At 36.6% G+C, this 24,157-nt stretch overlaps 2 protein-coding genes across 2 annotated transcripts in view; one reads left to right on the top strand and one right to left on the bottom strand.

Moving 5' to 3' along the window:
• Positions 1–23,668, bottom strand: part of LOC145269043 (uncharacterized) — a 38,038-nt gene extending 14,370 nt beyond the window's left edge. Inside the window, exons 1-2 of the mRNA XM_080124644.1 lie at positions 23,513–23,668; positions 4,236–5,199 (exon numbers count right to left, since the gene is read on the bottom strand). Coding sequence (XP_079980770.1) covers positions 4,236–4,868 — 633 coding nt within the window. The 5' untranslated portion in view covers positions 4,869–5,199; positions 23,513–23,668. The remainder of the gene's footprint in view (positions 1–4,235; positions 5,200–23,512) is intronic.
• Positions 16,236–17,738, top strand: LOC145269042 (uncharacterized). Its single transcript, XM_080124643.1, has one exon. It carries the CDS (start codon positions 16,236–16,238, stop codon positions 17,736–17,738), a length of 1,503 nt encoding a protein of 500 aa, XP_079980769.1.
• Positions 23,669–24,157: the final 489 nt, after the last annotated feature.

The raw sequence follows: 24,157 nt of genomic DNA, 5'->3' as shown, positions 1-24,157 counted from the left end.
GTGCACGTCTTTGGTATGCTTTCAGCTACGTCTGCCTAACAAAACACATTTGAAGTTTTCTTCCCCGCATAATTTGTCATGGGTGTATTTTGTGAAATCTTTGCACCTCTGAAATTTATTAATTTCTTTTTGTGCGTGTTATTGGATTTTTATTTATTTTTTAAAACAAGAAATGAATGCACAGAAGAATTTAAAACATTTCAAAAGAAATTGGTTACATTGTTATTTATCATTACTATTGATTTGCTGATATGAAACAAAAGTAACAATATTTTAAATGATAATCGCTTGTCTTCTTTGGTTTTCACACAGAAGACACTTGAGCTAAACACGTCTAACTCACCAGTTTTTTTACCATCACAAGAAAAGTGTTCTTGTAAGCAACAACGTTATTTTCATTGTAAGCAACAACGTTATTTTCATTGTAAGCTTTATACGCCTTTTTTGCCACTCCCTTTACTAGTCGGTAAAATAATTCCAAGGGTTAATGAGTACAGTGGTGAAAGGGAAATGTAGTAATTGTTAGTTGTAGTAGAAATTTGGTAAATTGGATTAAGGCGATGGCTCATCAAGAATTTGTTCATGTTAGACTTAAAGACAACCATATTGTAGTCAGTTGGAAAGCAGGAAAACGGAACAGAGTTCCACAGTTATGCAGAAGCTTTGTTCATGGAATCTACGTTTAGGTTTAGGTACAGATAAAGAGTGGGGGGAAATTAGTTTCAGCTAGACGAGTAGTTTTTGTGAAAGTCAGGCCAGTGGGGACCACAGATTGGAGCTCAGACAAGCACTTGCCATGAAAATAATGATAAAGCAGGGACAGGCTTATAATGTCTCTTCCGTGGAAAAGAGGTTGCAGAGAAGAGAAAAGCCCCCCCCCCATTAGGCTACAAAGTTTATTTTGAACTTTGTCAAGGCAGGATAAGACGCTTCTAGCAGCTCCTGCCCAAATGTGGCATCACTACTCCATCACTGGACGTACTTAGCTATTATACAGGTAAAGAATGTCATCATTTCTCTCTAGAAATTGTGTTTTGAGTAAAAGCACTCCAGAGGTTAGAAGAGAATTTTACGTTAAGATTTATAAGACTATCAAAAAAGTAAAAACACCTGAAACGATAGAATAATATTTTCTTCTATCAGAAAAAGTATAGCAGAATATTCTCTTTCTTTTTTTACTATGGGCAGAAGAACTTTATTTTTACAGGGAACACAATAAATTTTTCTATTTCTTAACTAAGGATAAAAGAATCCTATTATTCTAATAGAAAATGTACAAAGAAATGTTTTCCTTCTGGGCAAGAACAGAAACAAAGTCAGAAGGAAACTATAAGTTAAATTTAATTTTTAACGCTAAGTCTGGGGGTAAATGTCCCATGTGATAGACTTAGAATAATTAAATGCATCCAACTGCAAACTATTGGCGAAAACACATACAGGAAATATTTCTTTAAAAACTTTCTTCTTAAACTTTAATGCACTATGGTTTTGGTATAAATGAAGAAAGAAGAAATAAATTATGTTAAGATTTATCAGACTATTAAAGAAGTAAGAAAATTGCTCCAGTTGCCAGGTACATTATAAAGCAGAAGAATAATCCAAAGATCGTATTGGGCTTTAGCAATAGATTTGATACATGGTGTCTAAAGTCAATTCTAGGAAAGAATTAGCATGCAAAAGATTCACAAGATGATAAACTTAGTTAAAATACAGTAGAATGATAAGATTATCACCCTATAAAAGACGACATGATTCCATTTCCATTTGATGAAAGCTGGTTTTCTTTTTTTGATGCAGACTATTTACTAGTTGGCTAGTTGTGTACAAATCCTAAGAGTGATAGGAGCCTTTTATCATGTTTGAATGAAAGTGATACAATGTTAAACAAGCAAGATTGGAGGCTGTACAACTAACTCATGCTCTGTACCGATCTAAGTTATGTCAATAGAACCATTGTCAGCATCCTCAAAATACATCGCTGGATTGCTATGAATAACAGGGATATGTACAAAATGATAAAATCAAAGTTTCTGGCTACAATTATGATCTTTGGTGTGATTTCAAGTGAGAGCCACATCATGCCACCTCACATTTTTGAAGTTTGCTTGAAAGTCAACACCAAAGTGTACCTGGATGTGCTGAAGAGTGTGGTGATCCACTAATGCAATCATGTGGCCACTGGTAGACCCTGGATGTGGCAGCAGGATTCGGCACCGTCAGGCTTGACTTCAGGAGTGCTATGACTTTCTACCCTTCTCTCACTGGCCCTTCTCTTTTTCGACCTGAACCCGTTGAATGACTTTGTTTGGTCATATGTCGAGAAAATCATTAACATGACCTTCCGCAACTCCAAACCCTGCCTGATCACTGCCAACTGCCGAGTATTCATTGGCACTTGTGGAAAAGGCATGAAATTCAAAGAAAAGTAAAAAAGAGGAAAGAATTCAAAACATTGCAAAAGAAAATGTTTACATTTTTATTTGTCATTATAAATGCTTTGCTGATATGAAACAAAAGTAGTAATATTTAATATTATAATCAGTAGAATGTGCAAAACAAGGTTACAAAACGGGAGTTATGCAGTGAAAAACAAGTGAATTTCAGAATTGACGGACAATTGTTAGATTACAAAAATAATCAGTAATACTGTCTTTGTTTCGGTTTTGGAAACAATACAGACTGTTGCATACTGGTGTGTATACATGTGTATGTATCATAATGGATCATGTTGTCTACTGTGTGTTCATATATATGTGTAAGTATACATCCATGTCCGAATGTTACTGTGCCATATTGAGTCGCTGTCAACATATATATGATATACATGCCTTTGTTTGTGTCCTGTTACATGTTTAATTCATATGTCAGAATTCATATTATTTTTGAAATGAGGGTTGATTATTCATATTATTTGGATTCTTTGGACTACTGTTCTCATCTTGACTGTCATTTTCATAACATTTTGGTTGATGTAACCGCTGACCTTCTTCAGGTGTATCATGTCAAATGTTTCTGTTGAAGTCTAGAATTTGGACAGAATTTCGAATGGAAACTTTTATTTACTTTATGGGGATAGCATTTTCCCGTTCTGTCAGCCATAACTGGATAGAGGTCCTAAGTCATTCGGAACTGTATTTTTCGATTGCCCACACTAAGAATTGAACCTTTAACCTTCAGGAGATTATCACTTTTACAATTGATTTTTCCAAGTACTCTAACCACTATGCTATGAACTGTCTTTCCAAGTTTGACAAGATACACCTGAAGAAGGTCACAAGTTACATTGACCGAAACATTGTAGAAAATGACACTCAAGAAAGGAAGCAGTAGTCTGAAAAATCCAAATAATACAAATAACCAATGCCAATCTCAACAATTCAGAAATGTAATGTCAAGCATATGCATGTATAATTAGGATAACAGTTCACAGAAACATTCATCTTATGATTACAAACATTGTTTTTTACAACAGATAAGCATGAAACATTCTTTTACAAAATGAATGATATTCCTCGACTGTGTGGCACACCTTATTTCACTTGCTTCTTTCTGTTCTTGAAATTGTCACACTCTAAATGAACAAATCTTCCTCCAAAAGAAATGCCACAATGCAAAGTTATAATTCACAGATAACTTTATTTACACTTCCCTCAGAGTCTGCTGATGTTTATCTTAATTTCTACATCTTCTCTAGTTGAGCTCACTGATTGCTTCTATGGACAAAAAATCAAGTCTCTTCAAGCCAACAATTCAAGTCTCAACTCAGTGCTGATGAACAGAGTGTGAACGCATGTATGCAAATGCACATGAAATGCAAAATTACGTCACCATATGAAAAACAACAATCACATTAGAGACATGGATGAGATTCGAGATCACATTAGAGACCTGGGTGACATTAGAGAAGTGGGTGATGTCACAGCCATAATGAGAAGTCATGCATGGCAGGAGAATGAGGAAATAAATGTCATTGTTACAAAAAAAGGAGTCGAGTTATTACTTGTTCTATGTTCCTTGTAACATAGACTGCATACAACATGTGAGTCATGTATGTAAATGTGTGGGTAACAGTACACTGAGTAGTAAGGTCCCACATACTTCACATGAATATTATTTCTCTCTTTTTTAATTATTTTAATTTAGTTAGTTTTAAGAGATCAAAAGGCTCTGTCCTGGGCCGAATACTTGATTTCACTATGATTTAATTTATACCCGAGTTTTTTTTAAGAATAGACGTTGTTCTCTCCAATGTGTTTTTGTGTATGATTATTTAAATTGACTTTTGATGAAAACGACATCCCACACACATCACAGGAATGTGGCTTTTCTCCAGTATGAGTTCTGATATGTCGGTTTAATGTACACTGCACTGCAAATGATTCACCACATATTAAACAAGAGTATGGCTTCTCACCAGTGTGTATTCTCATATGAGTCTTTAAGTTTGTCTTCAATGTAAAAGAAGTCGCACACATTTCACATGAATATGGCTTATCTCCCATGTGTGTTCGAATATGCACATTTAAATTACGTTTATTTGGGAACGATTTTGAACATATTTCACAAGAGTATGGTTTCTCACCAGTGTGAGTTCGGATATGATTTTTCAAGTTTGATGACTTTGCAAAAGCGAACCCACATACTTCACATGAATATGGTTTCTCTCCAGTGTGGGTCAGTTTATGACTACTCAAGTTTGACTTTTGTGTAAATGCACATCCACACACTTCACAAGAAAAAGGTTTTTCTCCACTGTGTATTTTCATATGTCGATTCAGGCTAGGTTTCTGTGAAAACATCTTTTTGCATATCTCACAAGAAAATGCCACTGGAATTTGTGATTCCACATCATGCTTAAGCATAGACATTTTAGCTGAGTTTATTCGAATTTTCCATTAAAGTTCTTTATCTCTCAAACGCTGAGTTAGTTAAATAATTGAGAACTTAATTTTTCTCTCCCCAATTAACCATTTTCATATGTTATAGTATATATTCTTTTTTTTAGACAGAGTTGGGCACAAGGTCGGATTTCTTTCAATTAATCTCATCAAGTATCTTTTAATATAGAATTATTTTCTTTTATATAGTCATAAGTTTCACAATATTGGAGTGTTTGATGTTTTCCGATTTTCTGCTGTTTAAATTTAAAATAATCATCCGTTTACTTGTTTAAAATAATTATTTTTCTAGCAGGATTATCTGTAAAAATAAAAATATAAAACATACATTATGATAAACAATATTTAAATATAAGATTATATAAATTTCAAAAGTAAAACGTGCTTTTGGACATAAATCCATTTTATTGAGAGAAAATACGTTCTCAACAATATTAATTTATGTATTCATTCTTCAAATATTAAAATTATGTTTTATAAATCTTTTTGACATTTAAAAAGTGATTGGTCTACTTTTAGTAATCAAATAATATTTTTATTTTATTTATATTCTTAATAAAGTATTTTGAAATAAATACATTTTATTCCAAAACAACACACCTATCTGTCCTAAAAACAGAATTTGTGTTGAATTCTTTTCTCATGAGGAATCAATTATATAGTGACACAGTAATTCTGTAATGACACTGTCATTCTATAAGACTATCATACAACAATGATCAGTAATAAATGGTCGATCATTTAAGACTTCCAGGTGCTGTATGTTCTCTCTGCCTATCTCGGCATTGTTTTCAGTCATCTTGGACTTCCACTTGCCACTGGACTCCAACAGTGCCAATTCAAGAGAGGTGTGGTTGGGATTTGCGCAAGCCTTATCACTCAACTACATGCACAGCTGCCCCTGCATTGGGTATCCTTTGTCTTTCGAGACTGAATGGAGGCATCGATACAACAATGAATGGCACTAAAATGAACAGAGGCATCGATACAACAATGAATGGCACTACAATGGCACTCTACACTGTCACACTATAATTATATTTTTATATAATAGCGCTGTCAGTTTGTAAGAAACTTGTCACATTTTAACTCTATATTGTAACTGTCTAAATAATGTTATTACCACTATCAATAGTAACACCATCTATTACAAGGTGGACTGTTAAAATTGTCACCCTAGAAAAGATGACATGATTCCATTTCAGTTTGATGACAACCGGTTTTCTTTTTTTGTTGCAGACCATCTACTAGTTGGCCAGTTATGTACAAATTCCAAGAGCGATAGGAGCCTTCTATAATGTTTGAAAGTGACACAATGTTCAACAAGCGAGATTGGAGATATGTCACTGTACAACTCATGCTCTCTACCGATCCAAGTTATGACAACAGCACCATTTCCAGCACCCTCAAAATGCAAATCCAGACGGTTCAAGGCTTGAGGGCACAGCTCAATGCATCAGATGACTCAAGGTTATGATCTTTGGTGTGGTTTCTAGTGAGAGCCACATCATGCCACCTCACATCTTTGCAGTCGGCTTGAAAGTCAACACCAAAGTGTATTTGGATGTTTTCAGTAATTTCATGGAGATAAATCCATTACTACCTATACTACTATTATAAATAATAATCATATCAGTAATAACAGTTATACATTATTATGAAATCAACTACTACCATTGCCAATATTGTTATGTAGTAGGTCGAACACAAGAAAATGTCTATCTATTTCTGTATCTATCCATCTTGATCTATCTATCTAACTGGAGAGATAGACAGAAGATGAGTGTGTAGAATATTGATAAAACCTGTCAAAATATGGTAAACTTACCAGAAGGTCTGGTCAGCTGATTGGATCTACGTGTATGTTACATGGATCAAGTTAGCTGTAGATCATAGGGAGTTGGAATTTAGACGTTGAGCAGGGCGAATGGTTTAACAGGTTGTCCACCCCACTTTCACTGGGGAGGGAGCTGACGTGTGTGAAAATAGAGACCTAAAATTAACCACACAAGCAAAGATAGTCACTTTCCATTCTTCTGCGATCGACACTTGAAAAGTTATTAAAAACTGGATAAAACCAACCAGCATTCTTGGAAGTGAATGAATATTCATCCAAACATGTTCCAACCTCCCTTCCAAGAACAAGATGAATTCCAGGTGGACAAGATCAAGGATGCATGAAGGTATGTCCAAAATACATGTGTCTCACACACACATGCATATTAAAAATTATATAGAAATATAAAATAAAGAGGCAGCAACAACATAATTCTAGGGTTCAAATAGTGAAGAATCACCAACAATAGACATTTAGTGATACGTATACATATCAGAATGAACCCTTCGTCCCAAGTACACATATCGACATGCTATGATACAACATTACACAACAGGCCCTTTTTAGTACCCCACAATATAACAGACCCCCTTTTTACTACCTCACAATATACAGACCCCTTTTTAGGTTACCATCATATAACAATATTAATATCACTATTACTAATTAAATCTTTATGGAACTTTGTGTCCTAGATAGTTATGTTTCCTTTAATTATAATAAAAAGCAATGGAAACAGAACCAACTCTTAAAATAAATATCACTCTACAAGTTACTACTTAGTTCATAGTGTAACGTAGTATCGCAGAAACAAACAAAGGAAAAAAAGAAATAATCTGGGTCAGCATTTCTTCTTTTTTGACAAACGTTTTTTATTACTGTTTTAATTGTTTTGAAACGGATGCTTTCAGGTCAGCATTTCTTCCACAAATATTAAAGACGGTTCGCCATCTCAAATATTTGTATTAATATTAAGAAGTGAGTCTCATATTTACTGATTTGATATGTAAAACATATTTTGAAAAGTACATTTTGTAAGAATTCATAACCCATATACTGTTTTCGATTTGTTTTATTTTCCGCATTGCTAACAGTCTTATATATATAAGTCTATATTTCAGTGATTAAGATATTATTTATTTTACTGATCATGTTTTCAAAATAAAACTTCATTATATTTTACAGATCATTTACGGAAGAATATCTAACATTAATATGTGAATCCTGTATTTTTCCAGTTATAGACTCACCAGAAACAAAGAATGTTCCCCTTCAAAAAAATACAAGCAATAAAATAAAAAAATAAAAAAAACAAATTCACATTAATTACATTTGCATCCGAGAAAATATCCAGCAAACAAATAACAGAAAGAGAAGCCAACAAAAAACTCTCTTGCCATCATCCATCTCGCATGATGTAAACTTTTCTTCTTCAATCTCATGCCGGTCATAGCCAACCTTTTTTCGCCTTACCATTTACAGGTCCATTCTTTTCGACGTCAACTTTTGCTTCTTCTCCCAAGCACGTTCTATCCTTTTTTCTTTTTCTTCTTGCACACACTTCCTAATTTGCATATGTGCGTTTTTCAGCTACAGCTACTGTGCTGCTAATCTCTTCACAAGCCAGCCAGCCATCCTTTGCTGCTGCTGATACTTTATCATGCTCTCATATGCCCTATGTTACAATAGTATTATCCATATTAACCGGGGCAACACGGAGTAGTTAGTTGTCTGTCTTTGAGCGTGTCTATGAGTTCATCCAAAAGTAAAAAGACATGTATTTACACAACAGTTTGCCATAAAGTCGATTGTGGGCCCCACAAACAGTTCACTCCTTAGTTTCTACTTCAGATGGGAAACACAGTAGATGATCTGATAATCATCCATTCACCTTCTTGTGGCGATTATAAGAATCCATGACACCTCTTATTCATGCAGACTAAATCTTATTCCTGCTATATAGTAATAACGAAATTCTTTTCTGAGCAGGCAACTGTCCATGCCTTGCAGAATAATACTTTCATAATAGTCAGAGAATTGCCAGTGTTCAAGAACTCTGGCAAAAAGGCTGGCACTAAAAATTATCACCCCAGATTCTCTCTCCACCCTTCACTGAAATTTTAAGTCATTAATCAATCTAGCGATAGTTCACTATTTTCCAAATGTTAAACTTCTCTCTGAAAAACATGTATTGATTAACGTTTTCTCATTTTAATGCAGCTGTAAAGGTCATCTCTGAACATATATACCACATACAGGATAAGTTATGTGAAGCTAGGGCCATAGAAGTAGATATTTCTAAGTCTTTTTTTTTCTGGTAATCAGAGAAAAATTTGTAAGTTCCTCTAAATATTACAAGCTACACAACAAGGCACTACTTATTTGACACTATTTTTCCTTTTCCCAATAAAAGTTATCTTGTATGTTTAATTAACTGCTTCTAGTTGTTTAAGTGGAGGGTTATTTAATGTTTTTTTATCTTGAAATGTTTTTCTTTTTTATTGCCAGTATCTGTTGGGTTTGTGTGCAAATGTTGATGAATTTGACTTTGTGTGTTGTGACATATCGCGAGTGTAAATTCATAGATTGAAATACATTATTAATTATTGTCCTTTTTTATCCAATTACCTGAATAGCCAACCAGAAATACAAAACCAAATAAATACTATTTAAACTATACCTCAAATGAAAACCTTAAACTCATTAGATGTTTTCAAAAGATAAGAAGAGACTGATCAGTGGCATGAGCTCAAGTCAGTTCACAAGTATTAACAATGAGAGAGAGAGAAAGAGACAGAGAGGGATAGAGAGAGGGTGAGAGAGAGGAAGAGAGATAGACAAACAGGCGGATAGACAAGGCCGGTTTTGTTGAAGAGCATTTTAAATAAAGATTAATACCTTCTAGGATAACATTCAAGTATTCCACAGCTGAATAATAAAACTAAATATTCGAATATACACCAACTATTTAATGAATTTCCATTGATGATCAGTTGGATTTCATTCAAAATCTTAATCACCAGATAGACACTATAATGTATAAAATTTAAATTTCTCACCTGCTACTTAATTGACTGAAAAATGCAAGGCTTGCAGTTCGTTTTTAAACAAGCGGTTTGAGCACAATAAAAGTGGTGGATGAATGTTTGTTTAAAATAGACATTTGTGGGCACTGCTATAATGTATAAAATTTAACTTATACATATATATATATAAATATTGTTGTTGGATCTGCTGATCTCGAGAGATCATGGAATTTTGCATCCTGATTCAGTGGGAGAGTTGTAGTTTGTGGTGTGGCTGTGGAGGGCGATGCAGGAGCCAGAGGACCTGCCACAGTTGCTGCAGATGTGGCCTTTCTGTCTCTCTGCTTGAAGCGGTGTTGAAGCTGGATCTGTCCTCTACTTTCTACACGCATGCTTCTCCCGCCAACGTGTCTGGTTCTTCTCCTCTCAGATGTCTCAGCCACACACTGGATGGTGGTCTACCAGCCCTCAAGGTCTGAGACAGCTGTCTTGAACTTCAAGGGGTTGAAACTGCTGGCCCTCAGGTCACACTTGCAAACATCCTTGTAGCGGAGGGCCAGTAGACCTTGTGCCAGAGGCAAGCTCCCCAAACAGAAGGTCTTTAGGGATTCGTCCATCTATATATATATATATATATATATATATATATATATATATATATATGGTTTTGAAGTGTAAAATTTTTTACAGTTTTTATATGAAAATTTACTCTCAGGAGCTCTTTTGACCGAGATTTTGATAGGAAACAAGCATTGGTATACAAAATGTATAAGTAACGAGAAAGTGAAATGTTAATAGACATCTTGCTGCTCAACTTCCCTGAGTCCTCTGTTAGACACAGTCCCAAATAGCGTCCCTTATGTTCAAGTAGCAACATGCCTTGTTTAAGGTGAAAATAGTAAAAGAAAAAATAAATTAAGAATAGTGAACTCAAATATAGAATTGAAAAGAACTGAAAACTTGTAAAAGTATTTGGTAAATTTTTACTTTAACAGCAACTCAGCATTCACCTTTAAAATGATGACTTTTATAGGTTTTCAAGATCGCTGAAAACAAATATCGTATTAGAATGTGGGGCAGATAAGTAGTTTTTCCGATATTAAGGCATCCTTTTGTAAATGTATTACTTAATAAATGTTAGTGGTGGTCACCATTCTTAAAGCAGGGAGGGTGTATTGTAACATTAGAAATTTTCAGTTGGGAAAAAACATGGCCACCAGTAAAAACATACTGGATTACATTGCATAATAAAGGTCTTAATTTCCAGAAAGCTACTTGTATACACCAAATTTATATGCTATATTCGTTTTCAGCATACCTGAAAACCTATAAAGTCATTATTTTAACGGTGAATACTGAGTTAAAGTAAAAACAAAGCCAAAAACAACAAAAAAACTTGTTTTTTTGTTAGAAAATGAAACTGCTTATAATATATATATATATATATATATGTATATATATATATATATATATATATATATATATTCTTTTTTATTACATTTTTACGCCAAACAAGGATGTAGTATTGTTGCCACATCTGGGCAAGAGCTGCTAAAAAGGACTTGTCCTGCCTTGATAGAGTTCAAAATAGACTTTGTAGCCTCGTAGGAGAGGTCCTTTTCTCTTCCCTGCAACCTCTATCTCACAGAAGAGATGTTTGCTTTATTGTTATTTTCATGGCAAGTGGTCGACTGAGCTCCAATCTATGGTCCTCCTTCGCCAAACTTTCACAAGAAACACTTGTCTAGCTAAAAACACTATCAATAATTCCCCCCCACTTTTATCTGTCCCTAAACCTAAACGTAGATTCCATGAACAAAGCTTCTATCTTAGAACTGCACGCCTGTGGAACTGCCTTCAGTTTTCCTGCTTTCCAGCTGAATACAATCTGATTGTCTTCAAGTCCAACATAAACAAGTTCTTGATGAGCCGTTCCACTTGAGTTAACAAATTTACCAAATTTCTCTAGCGATCACTATATTGTCCAATTGACGACTATACACTCTTAACCCTTATCCTCGAGTGGTCTCTGGGCCTTGATAAATGGTGATGCCTATGTAAAAAGAAAAACAAGGCACAGTGCCACTTTGATGTAGGGGGCTACTATCAGGGACATAATGCTATGTAAGGAGTTGAGCAACAAGAGGTTAAAGCTTAGGTGACAGTTCAAGACTTGTCAGGTTGATGACTCTCTTTTGAATCCTGTCCAGAAGTGAGAGACTAGTAGCTGATGCACCAACCCAAATGTGACAATATTCAATACATGGGCGAATGGTGACCTTGTAGAGGAACAATATTATCAGGCATCAGTAGCTTTCTAGATATAATGAGAAAACAATATCATATTTTCCAAAAAACTAACATATATATTGCCACTATTTCATAAAAAGACTAACAATTGACACTGATCACTTACATGAATTAATACAGGGTGACCCCCCAAAAACGGGCCCCAACTATAATTAGGCCCAGTTTTTTAGTGCTTTGTCCGAATGAAATGAAACTTTGGTCATAACTAATTTATTATATTCAAAACATCACATCAAAACACTAGGCCTTTTTTTGGGTCACCCTGTATATATATATATATATATATATATATATATATATATATATATAAAGCTGAACGTGTGTTTGTGTGTGTGTGGTCACGAACAGGCTCCTATATCGTTGACTATTTTAAAAAAACTGATTACATATAATGATAGAAGATGTATCAAGGATCAGGAATGGGTATGTTTGATCTGGCAGAATGGTGGTTCATAAAAATTGTGGGGTCTGGATTCGCGCCTGGCCCCCAAAGTATGGAAATAAAAAATGAAAACAAAAACGTTTACAAATGTTTTTGATATAGATCTACATGAGAATACTTAGATAAGAATGTTTCAACTTAAATAGGGATGGTATAATAAAATTGTGGGGTCTGCATTCGCGCCTGTACTCCATGGAAATATGGCACAAACTTTAACAAAGACTTTTCATATCTATTTGCGTAAGTATACTTTGATAATTATGTTTCAGTTTGAAAAAAATATTGTATAATAAAATTATTGGGTGTTCGTTCATGCCTGACTTCCATAGAATGTGAATATGTCACAATGTTTAACAAGGTTTTTTAAAAGAGGTTAGGGTCCACAATAACACCTTAACTTTAATCTTAATTCACGTTAACTTTTATTTATTTTTTTAGTTGAATGATATTGTGTCGAATAAATTCACCTCATAAATTCACATTCTCATTAAAGTGAAAGCCAAAAAAAAAGTTGGAACTTTACACACAAATTTTGCATAACTCTGTTTTTTCCTTTTCCACTTGCACGTGGCACTCTTTCGAAAATAGATAAATAATAAAAAATAAGAACATTACTTGTTATCGTGTCAAAAGAAGGAAAAAATCCTGCTCACGTGATTACTTGTCTATTTAAAAACATTTACATAACCTTTTTATTTTTATTTATATATCGTTTTAAGCTTTTTTTGTCAGTGTATTAGAAGGAATTCAGTTGATTACAACCCTTTCTGCATGTTCTTTACCTTACAATAGTACAACCCTGAATCCGACGGTGCAATACTTCACTGTTCAATACTGTAAAACTGAAACGAAGCAGTTCTGCTTGAGAAGGGCGCCATTTTCTTATTCATATTTATATTGATTCTTTGCTTTAAAAAACTAAAGTAATTATGTGTTTACTTTTTTAATATCCCATTTTGCTGTTTCGGATTCTTTTACTAAAGTAAGTAAAGCTTCATTATTTTTCAAAACTGTTTTTGTTTCTTTGTTTTTTGATATTTCATCGATATTATTTAGTAAGAGTGTTTAGCAGAAAAGCCAACAAACGACTACCCGAAAAAATAAATATACAAGAAATAAATGTTACCATAGTCAATAAAAAGTTCAGTTCATGTTTTATTTTTTGTTTTGAAATAGTTTTTAATGCTCTTTACTTGAAATAATTTCAGAAAACCGAAATTAAAATGAAATTTGAGGCGATAACTACTTAAATGAATTTTTATATATACTACACATGCCATAATACAATATACCTCAAGCACAAAATAACGGAAAACATTAAAATATGTTTATAAATATTCCTTACATTGACGGAACTTTCTTAAATTGTTAACACAGAATGGTCAGGGGCCCCTCCTTCAAATTGAAAATGGGGCTCTTCATTTCAAAGTCACTGCCATTTTGACTTTTTTTTTAAACCGGTCCGTGAATTAAAAAATAAAATTTTTTTTTACAAACTACTTAAAAATACAAACCAATGAACTTTTCTATCATAAAAGTAACTTTTATTTACTATGGTAACATTTATTTCTTGTATATTTATATTATTATATATATAACATTTTCTCTTTGTAAGGAAACATCATTTTGTTGGTCACTCTTGGCTACAAATGGAAATAAAGTTGATATACAAAAATATATTTTCGCAAAAATTATCTTTACTTTCATCATATTTTGCTTAGGTATCAAAACCTATCTCTTTACAACCTCCTCCTTTTCATAACCTATCAGACTTTATATATATATATATATATATATATATATATATATAGGTTTTAGAATTTAATCTATTATTTATAAAAGAAATCGTATGTAACTTATATCGACCATTGTTTTAATAATTCGCTAAAATTAATAAAATAAACAGAATGAGTTTGATGCTTGATTGAAAAAATAATTGAAATAAATTGAACATAAATATCATTAAAATAGTGGATCCGAATTTGTTTTAAATCCACAGAAATTCCAAATGTTGTAAAAAATTACAATGTATAACAAGTAAATGTTATCAAAGTTACGTTAAATGGGCTGGTAAACAACAAAACAAAATAAACCAAATACAATACGCAAAAGTCGTGCATTGTTTTCTTGCTGCGATCCTCTTCATGCTTCGATGGCACCGCTCTGCTATGCCGTTGCCACTTGGTACATATGCACATCTGTGTTTGAGTTGGATCCCCCACTCGTCTACGAAACGTCTGAACTCCCCAATGCAGAAGGGCGTGTGATTGTCTGTGAGGATCTCTTCAGGCGGCCCCCTTTCATAAAATATGGACTCCAATTCACAGATTACACTGGAGGAACCCTGTCTTATTAATGGGCGCCAGATTGCAAACCTTGTTGATCCACAATCGATCAGGGTGAGGAAGTGTTGGCTGCCATAATGGGTTATGTCTATACCCAGTCGGCTCCAAGTCGCGCTTACTCCCAGTTGACCTTTCCGCCATCTGGCCGGGGCAGGGTTGATTGACTGGCATGTTTGGCATTCCCTGACTACTTCTTTCACTGCACTTTTGGACACCAACGGATTAGACAACTGCACAAAATAACATGTCCGTCTCACTCTGGGGTGTCTACTGAGGTGGTGTATCTTCCTAATTTCATCCACGACCTCAATAGAGGCAGCACATAATGGTACTGGCTTGGCTTTCTTCTTCATGGTGTCATACTATCTCTGTGGCACCCGAGTGAGCCTATCAGCAAGGTTGCAATTTGAAGTGACCAGTACTGCATCCACAGACAGGTTGTACTGTTACCAACTTTTTTACAGTCTCCAACCTCCATCTGATCAGCATCTCACTGGCTGCCTTAGTGCGCACCCTAGTCTTGCCTGTCAGTGTGTCTGATATCCAGTGGTACACGCATAGTGAATCTGTGTGTATGCGTAATTTCCTGACTTTCCACTGAAGTGCCAGGTCGATACCTTTTATCACCGCATCGAGCTCTGCCAGGTTGATATTCTTCTCCAACAGCACACCAATTGCCCGCATCCACCCACACATTTAGTTTGTCTCCCTGCACGCACCAGTCTCCTTTGGCGGGGTCATCCTGCTTTACCCTTGCGATGGTCTCCTTCACCATGCAAACCAACAGATCGTTGGCTTTTTCATCATCCCAGCCTTTGGTGACAGCACTTGCCCTCCTTTTTATGATGCCTGTTGCCACACGAGTCCATCCACACACTGGTAGGTGCCCCACAAGTTTTCCACACAAGGAGAATACTGCTTGCCTCGTGAAAACATCGAGCACTCCAGGAACTGCAGTTCCACGCCTCCATTTCAAAGTCCCTCACTCCTGTCGAACGTTCAGGCCCAAGACATGAATGCCATTCACCAAACGTTCTGGGTCCTTGCACATCAAACCAAACTCAGGTAGTTTGGCCCTCACACGTGACGATGATACAAGGTCTTCGTTCACATATATTGTAATATATGGCGATACGGAGTTATTCCCCCTTCACCAATAACTTTAATCGTGTTGACTTAGCGTGTATTATCTCCCCCTTGTCTGTACGCTCTTCAGTAGAGAACTATATTCTAAAGAGAACAGTCCTGTATATATTTTATCGTGTATTAAAGCCTTCCGTTTTTAAGGTTATTTCTGTCTTTTTCTCTACTCACTTCAATTTAATACACAATAAGATATTAAATATATTAAATATATATAACTACGAAAGCGCGAAGATGGACAAATTCTTAAAACCTGACAAACTGGATGCACTTCTTAACAGCGCGTCCTCTACGAAAATATTCAACCACTGGTATTGGACTTTTTCGGCTTTGATGAGGAGAACTGAAATACAGGATGATATCGATAAACTAGACCTGCTGATTATGTACATTTCCTCGGATGTCTATGAATACGTAGCGGAGCAACAAACCTACGAGGTAGCAATCAATCGACTCAGGGAATTATACGTTAAACCCATCAACAAAATTTTCGCCAGACACATGCTGTCAACTCGTGCACAAAAAGAGGGAGAAACCATTGATGAGTACGTACAAGAATTACGACTTCTATCAAAAGAATGTAATTTTAAAGCAGTTGACGTGGCACAAAACTGGGATGATAGTGTAAGAGATGCTTTTATTACCGGTCTACAATCGAACACCATCAGGCAACGGTTATTGGAAAACAGGACTCTCGACCTAGATACCGCCATTGACCAAGCTAGGGCACTCGACACAGCTCAGAAAAACTGTGAATCTTATTTGCGCTATTTTCCACTAGTCAGTGCTTCTACAACTGAGAATGGGAACGTTTCAACGATGGAAAATTGTGCAGCGCTCCCCAACACAAAATCATGGTGTTGTTTCTGCGACGGACCATGTCACAATCGCCAATTCTGCCCAGCTAAGGAAAGCACGTGTCTCCGATGTAACAAAATCAACCATTACGCGAAAGTCTGTCGGTCCAGGCCAAATACAACTACTTCAGCTTCAATACATTTGTCAACTGAAACACACAGACTTGCGACTATTACAAACAACAATAAGTCCGCACCCGTAACAGTAGCTTCAGATTCAACGGCAGCTTTTTCTCTTTGTTCCTCTTCATCGATACTAAGGCAAGCCACTGTATACATAATGACTGAAAAAAATGAAGCTGTGGCATTAATGGACACCAGGAGCTCTGGATCTTTCATTTCACTCGACTACACGAAAAGAAATAAATTAAAAATAAAACCAGCTTCAGGATCCGTCTCCATGGCCTCTTCGCCACTGAACGCTCCAGTAAAAGGACTTTGCTCAGTCAACCTCAACTTGCTAGGTGAGTCTTACCCAAATACTCCTCTCTCTGTACTACCAAATCTTTGCAGTGATGTCATTCTTCGTCAGGATTTCATGAGACAACATTCTGGAGTCTTGTTTGCTTTCGGTGGTCCTAGGATAGATCTTGTCGTGTCTAACCCTACTGCATGCAGCGTACCATCAGCTTCAGTAGACAGTCCCCCACTTTTTTCAAACCTTGCACCTAACTGCAAACCCATTGCTACTAGATCTAGGAGATTCGGAGGCAATGAAAGAAACTTTATCGAATCCGAAATAAATACGATGCTTCAGGAGGGAGTAATTGAAGAGAGTACATCTCCGTGGAGAGCTCAAGTTCTTATTGTCTCGAATGAACAACCAAGAAAAAACTGGTGGTTGATTAAAGCCAAACAATCAATAGATTTACAAAACTAGATGCTTACCCCTTACCTAGAATGGATGACTTGGCCTGGGAAATCTCCCGATATAAACTATACACATAACTAGACTTAAAAAGCGCCTATCACCAGATACCTATTCGGAAGGAAGGAAAACCGTATACAGCTTTTGAAGCTTACGGGAAATTATACTAATTTTGTAGAGTACCATTTGGAGTCACAAATGGAGTGGCCTGCTTCCAAAGAACCATAGATAATCTAGTAAAACAAAACGGCCTCCTTGGTACCTATGTGTACGTAGACAACATAGTAGTGGTAGGAATGACCCAGCAGCAACATGATAAGAACCTCACGAAATTCAGGGAGGTAGCTCAGCTACACAACCTGACCTTCAATGAAAATAAATCAGTTATATCAACAGAATCTATTGATTTTTTGGGCTACACTATATCTCAGAGTAAAATAAAACCCGACACAGAAAGACTATGGCCACTGAAGGAACTGCCAACCCCAAGAGATAAAGCGGCACTATGGCAAGTTGTCGGGTTGTTTTCATACTACTCTCAGTTGATTCCCAAATTTTCAGACAAGATCAGACACTTGATTATAGCCAACTCCTTCCCCCTGAAGCAAAATGCCATGAAGGCATTCAAGGACCTCAAAGAAGAGATCAAGGGTGCCTTACTACACTCCATCGATGAGAATATCCCACTGGTAGTGGAAACAGACGTCTCTGATACAGCTGTTGCGGCTACATTGAACCAAGCTGGTCGTCCTGTGGCTTTCTTCTCACGTACACTAACACCCACTGAGCGTAAACACGCCTTAGTCGAGAAAGAGGCTTGCGCCATAGTCGAAGCTGTCAAAAAATGGTCCCACTATTTATCTACTCGACATTTTACAATTGTCGCCGACCAACAAGCAGTGCATTACATGTTCCACTCAGAGAGACTAGGTAAAATTAAAAACAATAAGATCCAAAGATGGAGGATGGAGCTGGGGTGCTATGACTATGACATAATGTACCGCCCAGGCAAGAATAACATCCCTGCTGACACACTATCAAGAGCACATTGTGGAGCTGTCGTTAGCAGAGAAAAACTATTCGACCTCCATACTCGACTCTGTCATCCAGGCATCACCAGACTAACTCACTTCATAAAAATTAGAAACCTGCCATACTCGATAGAAGAGGTTAAAAAGGTATGTGCTGAGTGTCCTGTATGTGCCCGTTGGAAACCTCATTTCCACACACCAGACGCAGCGAAACTAATTAAGGCCACACAACCAATGGAATGACTCAGCATGGACTTCAAAGGACCCTTACCTTCCAACTCCAAAAATCGATATATGTTGGTAGTGATCGACGAATATTCGCACTTCCCATTCGCCTTCGCTTGTCCAAATATGACAACAGATGTGGTGATTAAGTGTATAAACCAGTTATTCGCCATTTTTGGAATGCCCTCATATATGCACACCGATCGCGGGCCTTCATTTGCGTCAAAGGAACTCCGGGAATAGCTTACCGGTTTAGGCATAGCAACCAGTCGAATGACTCCATATAACCCTCAAGGGAATGGACAATGTGAACGCTACAATGGCATTGTCTGGAAACACGTACAACTGGCGCTAGCCTCTAGAAACCTCCCAGAAGCTCAATGGGAAACCGTACTCCCAGAAGTATTACACGCAATCAGATCTTTGCTCTGCACTGCAACTAATGCAACCCCTCATGAGAGACTATTTTCTTATCAACGACGCTCACCAAGTGGACACTCCCTAACTTCCTAGCTCGCTACACCGGGCCCGGTACTTTTACGTCGTCATGTTCGTACCAGTAAGTATGAACCCCTTGTAGAAGAGGTGCATTTAGTAGAAGCGAACCCACAATATGCACATGTGCGTTTTCCTGACGGAAGGGAATCGACAGTTTCCATGAGTGAGTTGGATCCAGTTTGTTACTTATCCTTAAGAAAAGACACAACCACCACCAGAAATGAGGAAATCACACTTACACCGACACCAACTGAAGGACCAAACATGGAAGATGACCCGGCAGAAACGAGCATGACAGATGGTGAGAGCATCCGCCCGTCAGCAGAGGATGAGGATCCTGCATTAACCCAGGAACCTGAAAAGTTCAGACGGTCTACACGAGATCGTCGCAAACCAGTACGATACGACAAACTCTAAATCTTTTAAGGATGGGAGAATGTAATATATGGCGATACGGAGTTATTCCCCCTTCACCACTAACTTTAATCGTGTTGACTTAGCGTGTATTATCTCCCCCTTGTCTATACGCTTTTCAGTAGAGAACTATATTCTAAAGAAAACAGTCCTGTATATATTTTATCGTGTATTAAAGCCTTTCATTTTTAAGGTTATTTCTGTTTTTTTCTCTTCTCACTTCATATATGTCATCAAAGTACGCCGATGTCCCATCTTTTATTGTCTCTTCCTGTGACAACACAGTGTTAATAATGGTCTTCATTATTTGGGGTGCCACGTTCAGCCCAAAGCCTAGTCTGGTAAGGCAGTACCTCCTGCCAGCAAACACTACCATCTGAAATGGCCACATTGTTTCACTGATTCGGACCTGCAGGTATGCTTTTCTTAGATCCAGCAGAGACACATTGGAACCCTGTTGGCGCCACTCTCATAACTTGCTTGCACAAATGTCAGCATCTGCCGTAAATGCATCAACATGCGCGTTCAGTTCGCGATAGTCCATCACTGGCCTCACCTTTGCTTTGTTGTGCTGAGCGACCACCATCAGCGGAATCAGGCCTTTGGGAGGTCCAAGTTTCTCATAGGGGTAGGTAACCAGGCATCCTTGATACAATCACGAAGTTCCTCTTCATATGCAGGCCTCATTTGGTCAGGCACATGGTACTCTGTTACCTCATTTCACAGTTTGGCTGGTTCCTGGTTTTCCGACCACTTCCATGCGGCTGTCCAAGACTTCTGCAGCTGGTCAAACTTGACAATAAAGTCTGGCTGATCAATCTTCAAAGTAGCATACACTGAAACCTTCTCCTGAAACTGTATTGCCCCCATCTGTGTTATGTGAGCACCATCTAGGGCTCTGATCGCGTCATAGCCCAGGAGCAGGCCAAAGCTGAGCGGTTTCTCGAGTACTACCAGCGCTTCGATGTTAGCTGAATTTCCAGTTTTAGTGCGAATGTTCACAGTGCCCACCCCGCAACATGTCCGCGTCGCTCCACTGATTAATCTAGTAGTCTTCTTCCAAGTGTGGCAGAGGCCCGCACTCACTACGGACCGAGAGCATTCAGAGTCGAAGAGTGCTGAGCACAATGTCTCATTGACAGAGACCTGAATGGTCGGAAGGGCCTCGTCTAATTTCTGTTTGGGGAAAAGTTCAACGCTGGCACCTTGTCCCCAACCCCATTTCCCGAACAATCCCGGGCCATATGACCAGTCTTATTACATCGGTAGCAGCGAATAGCTGTCAGTCACCACTGGCAGTTCCTCGCAATGTGGCCCTGGTCATTGCACCTATAACACATGACACCGCGCATGATGGGCCCCTGGGATGGTCTATCCTCATTTAATGCACGCTGTGCAGCAGTGACTACTGGTTCTCCCATCTCATAAGTATTCTTCATCATGGTCCTGGCCCAGGTCTACCAGGTCGTTAAGGTACAAAGAAGCTATGCTTGAGCTAGCCCGCAGGAGTTGCTTTGCTCTGGTGGAGAGCCCTGCCAAAAATTTGCATGCCGAAGCCCGCACCGTCAATTTTGTTAGCTCGGCCAAATAAACGTCGACAGTTTCACCAGGATGCAAGATTCTTGCCTCAAATTGCTCCCAAGCAGTGGCGGGGTCGATAGCGAAGACCTTGTATAATGGCGTCTTGATCCTTTCATAATCCTGTTTTTCCTCAGGACTATGCTGTTGATATACTGCGAAAGCCCCACCAGACAGACGTAGAGGAACCACATGTTCAATATTCTTCACACTAGACAACAGGCAATGCAGTTCCACCTTCTCCACCCAGTCAAGTACCGGGGTCGAGCCGTCGAATTCCGGTATTAATTTAAGGTCGAATTTGTCCCCCATTATACCGAAATAGCTTGACGTTAAATGGGCTGGTAAACAACAAAACAAAATAAACCAAATACAATACGCAAAAGTCCAGCTAGAATTCGTCACTGACAACTTTCTCTCTCAACTTCCAGCACATCTCTCCCCACTGCCTCTACCAACAGACATTTTATCAGAAAACTAACCCCATTCCATTTGCATACATGTGCAGTGGAAGATGAGATCTCATGAGATTCCACGAGACTACACCTTATAAATCCATGGCTGCCATCTTTAATTTCTCTTTCTCTCAGATCCTATCTGAAGGTAAGTTGTATGACCGCATGACACACACACACGGGGGTGCTTTCCTCTTTGATTATTACATTCAACTCTACACAAAGACAAGATGAGTTACTCCTCTACCTACCCGGAAAAGTTTTTAGTCGTTTTACTCTAAAATGTTTATTCGGTTTTATAAAACATATAGCGTTGAGTGTAAGGTGAGAACAAGAAAAATGGCCGCAAAGTGACGCCATAACATTTAAAGTTTTATAATATGGCTAAACATTAAAAAAAAAAAATGCAAAATACTGTTAAAAACTCACACAATATATGTTACCACGACATGTATTGGGTGGGGGTTTCTAATAGTATTATTTGTTTATTTTTTTTATTATTGTTAAGTCATTTTCAAAACTTTTAATATTTAGGGTTCCTTCGTGGCCATTTTCCTTTTTTTCACCCAACGATCGCCACTATATGTTTTTTCAAACCGAATAAACGTTTTAGAGTGAGTAAAAGAACCAAAAACTTTTCCAGATAGGTAGAAGAGTAACTAATCTTGTCTTGAATAACATTTGTGTTATATATATATATATATATATATATATATATATATATATATATATATATATATAGGGTTTGTATTACTATACACATAGATTCGAAAAGGTTGTCAACAAACAAATATATAACAAATAAATGTTATCAAAGGCAAGATAAGTTATTTTTCTAACTAACTGGATATATTTTTAAGGTTTTTATTCAATGTGACATGTTTATTCAGTTTGAAAAACATAGTGTTTACCGAGGTATTGGAAAATTTAAAATGGCGGCCGACTCTTTCTTTAACACGGTAAGTTTAGGAAAAGGAGTTAAAAATAAAAAATATGCAAAATACTGTTAAAAACACACCGAATATATGTCAGCCTATGTCACGGTAACATATATTGAGCGAGATTTTTACCGTATTTTGTCTAGTTTTTTATTTATAACTCCTTTTTCCCAAACTTACCGTGTCAAAGAGAGAGTCGGCCGCCATTTTTAACTTTCTGATATATCGGTAAACATTGTATGTTTTTCGAGCTGAATAAATATGTTACATTATATAAAAGCACTAAAACATATCTAGTTAGGTAGAAAAGTAACTTATCTTGCTATTGATAACATTTATTTGTTATATATTTGTTTTTTTGACAACTTTTTCGAATATATGTGCACAGTAATACAAATCCATATATATATATATATATATATATATATATATATATATATATATATATATATATTACCACTTTTTCGAATCTCTGTGCATTGTAAAAGAAACTCCGCAGATCGTCTTTAATTAAACAATGAAATAAAAACAAAACAAAAAATCAAAATTCTTATTTTGTCGAAAGTATATCTCATTGGCGTATGAAATTCTATAATTTATAAAACAAACAAAAGAAAACAAAGAAATTAAAAGGAATTAATACTTACTTTTCGTCAAATCGTATCACGCATAATTTATCTGCTTGAAAGAATGAATAAGATAACGACAACATGATTTATAAAGTAAAAATTTAAATCTACTTGCAAATCATCTTACAAATAAGAAATCTCCTTTAAATAAAATATCTATTTATTGTCTTTTAAAACCGGAAATTCGGTTTGAATTACTTCCCCTTTTGTATTCGCTCTTCTTTTTTGTCTTCTTTTTCTTTAACTTCTTTCTCTTTTTTTTAATATTGATGAGTTGCAATGCCTTACGATTGCCTCTCCCCTTTTTTATTATTAGAAATGTTTTCTTTTCTTTCAATATTTGATTGTTTAATGAAATGAACACACTAAAAAGAGAAATGGTTTCGATATAAAACTAAGAAATCCTAACAAAACCGATTCTTCTTTTAATGCAAAACAACAAAAATCCTGCAAATTTTCGCCTTTTTTTTCACCTTTGAAATTTCTCAAATGAAAGGTAAGATTTTCCACACCATTTTCTTTGCCAACATTTTTTCCGGCATTCCGGCATACTCCTCGAGATATTTCGATAAAGGTGCAGCATCTTTCCACCCTCCCAATGTTTTTTAAAATGACCACAACGAAGTTTTTCGGGGGTGCTGAAAACAAAAATAACATTTAAAA

The sequence above is a fragment of the Euprymna scolopes genome, chromosome 45 (genome assembly GCF_053919585.1).
Source record: "Euprymna scolopes isolate OS-2025 chromosome 45, ASM5391958v1, whole genome shotgun sequence".
Taxonomy (NCBI): Eukaryota; Metazoa; Mollusca; class Cephalopoda; order Sepiida; family Sepiolidae; genus Euprymna; species Euprymna scolopes.
The sequence above is the reverse complement of the archived record's forward strand: the minus strand, read 5'-3'. Positions and strand labels throughout refer to the sequence as shown.

Excerpts from the sequence above, each read along its gene's own strand:
- LOC145269042 (XM_080124643.1), top strand. The coding sequence starts at position 16,236 with ATGGACAAATTCTTAAAACCTGACAAACTGGATGCACTTCTTAACAGC.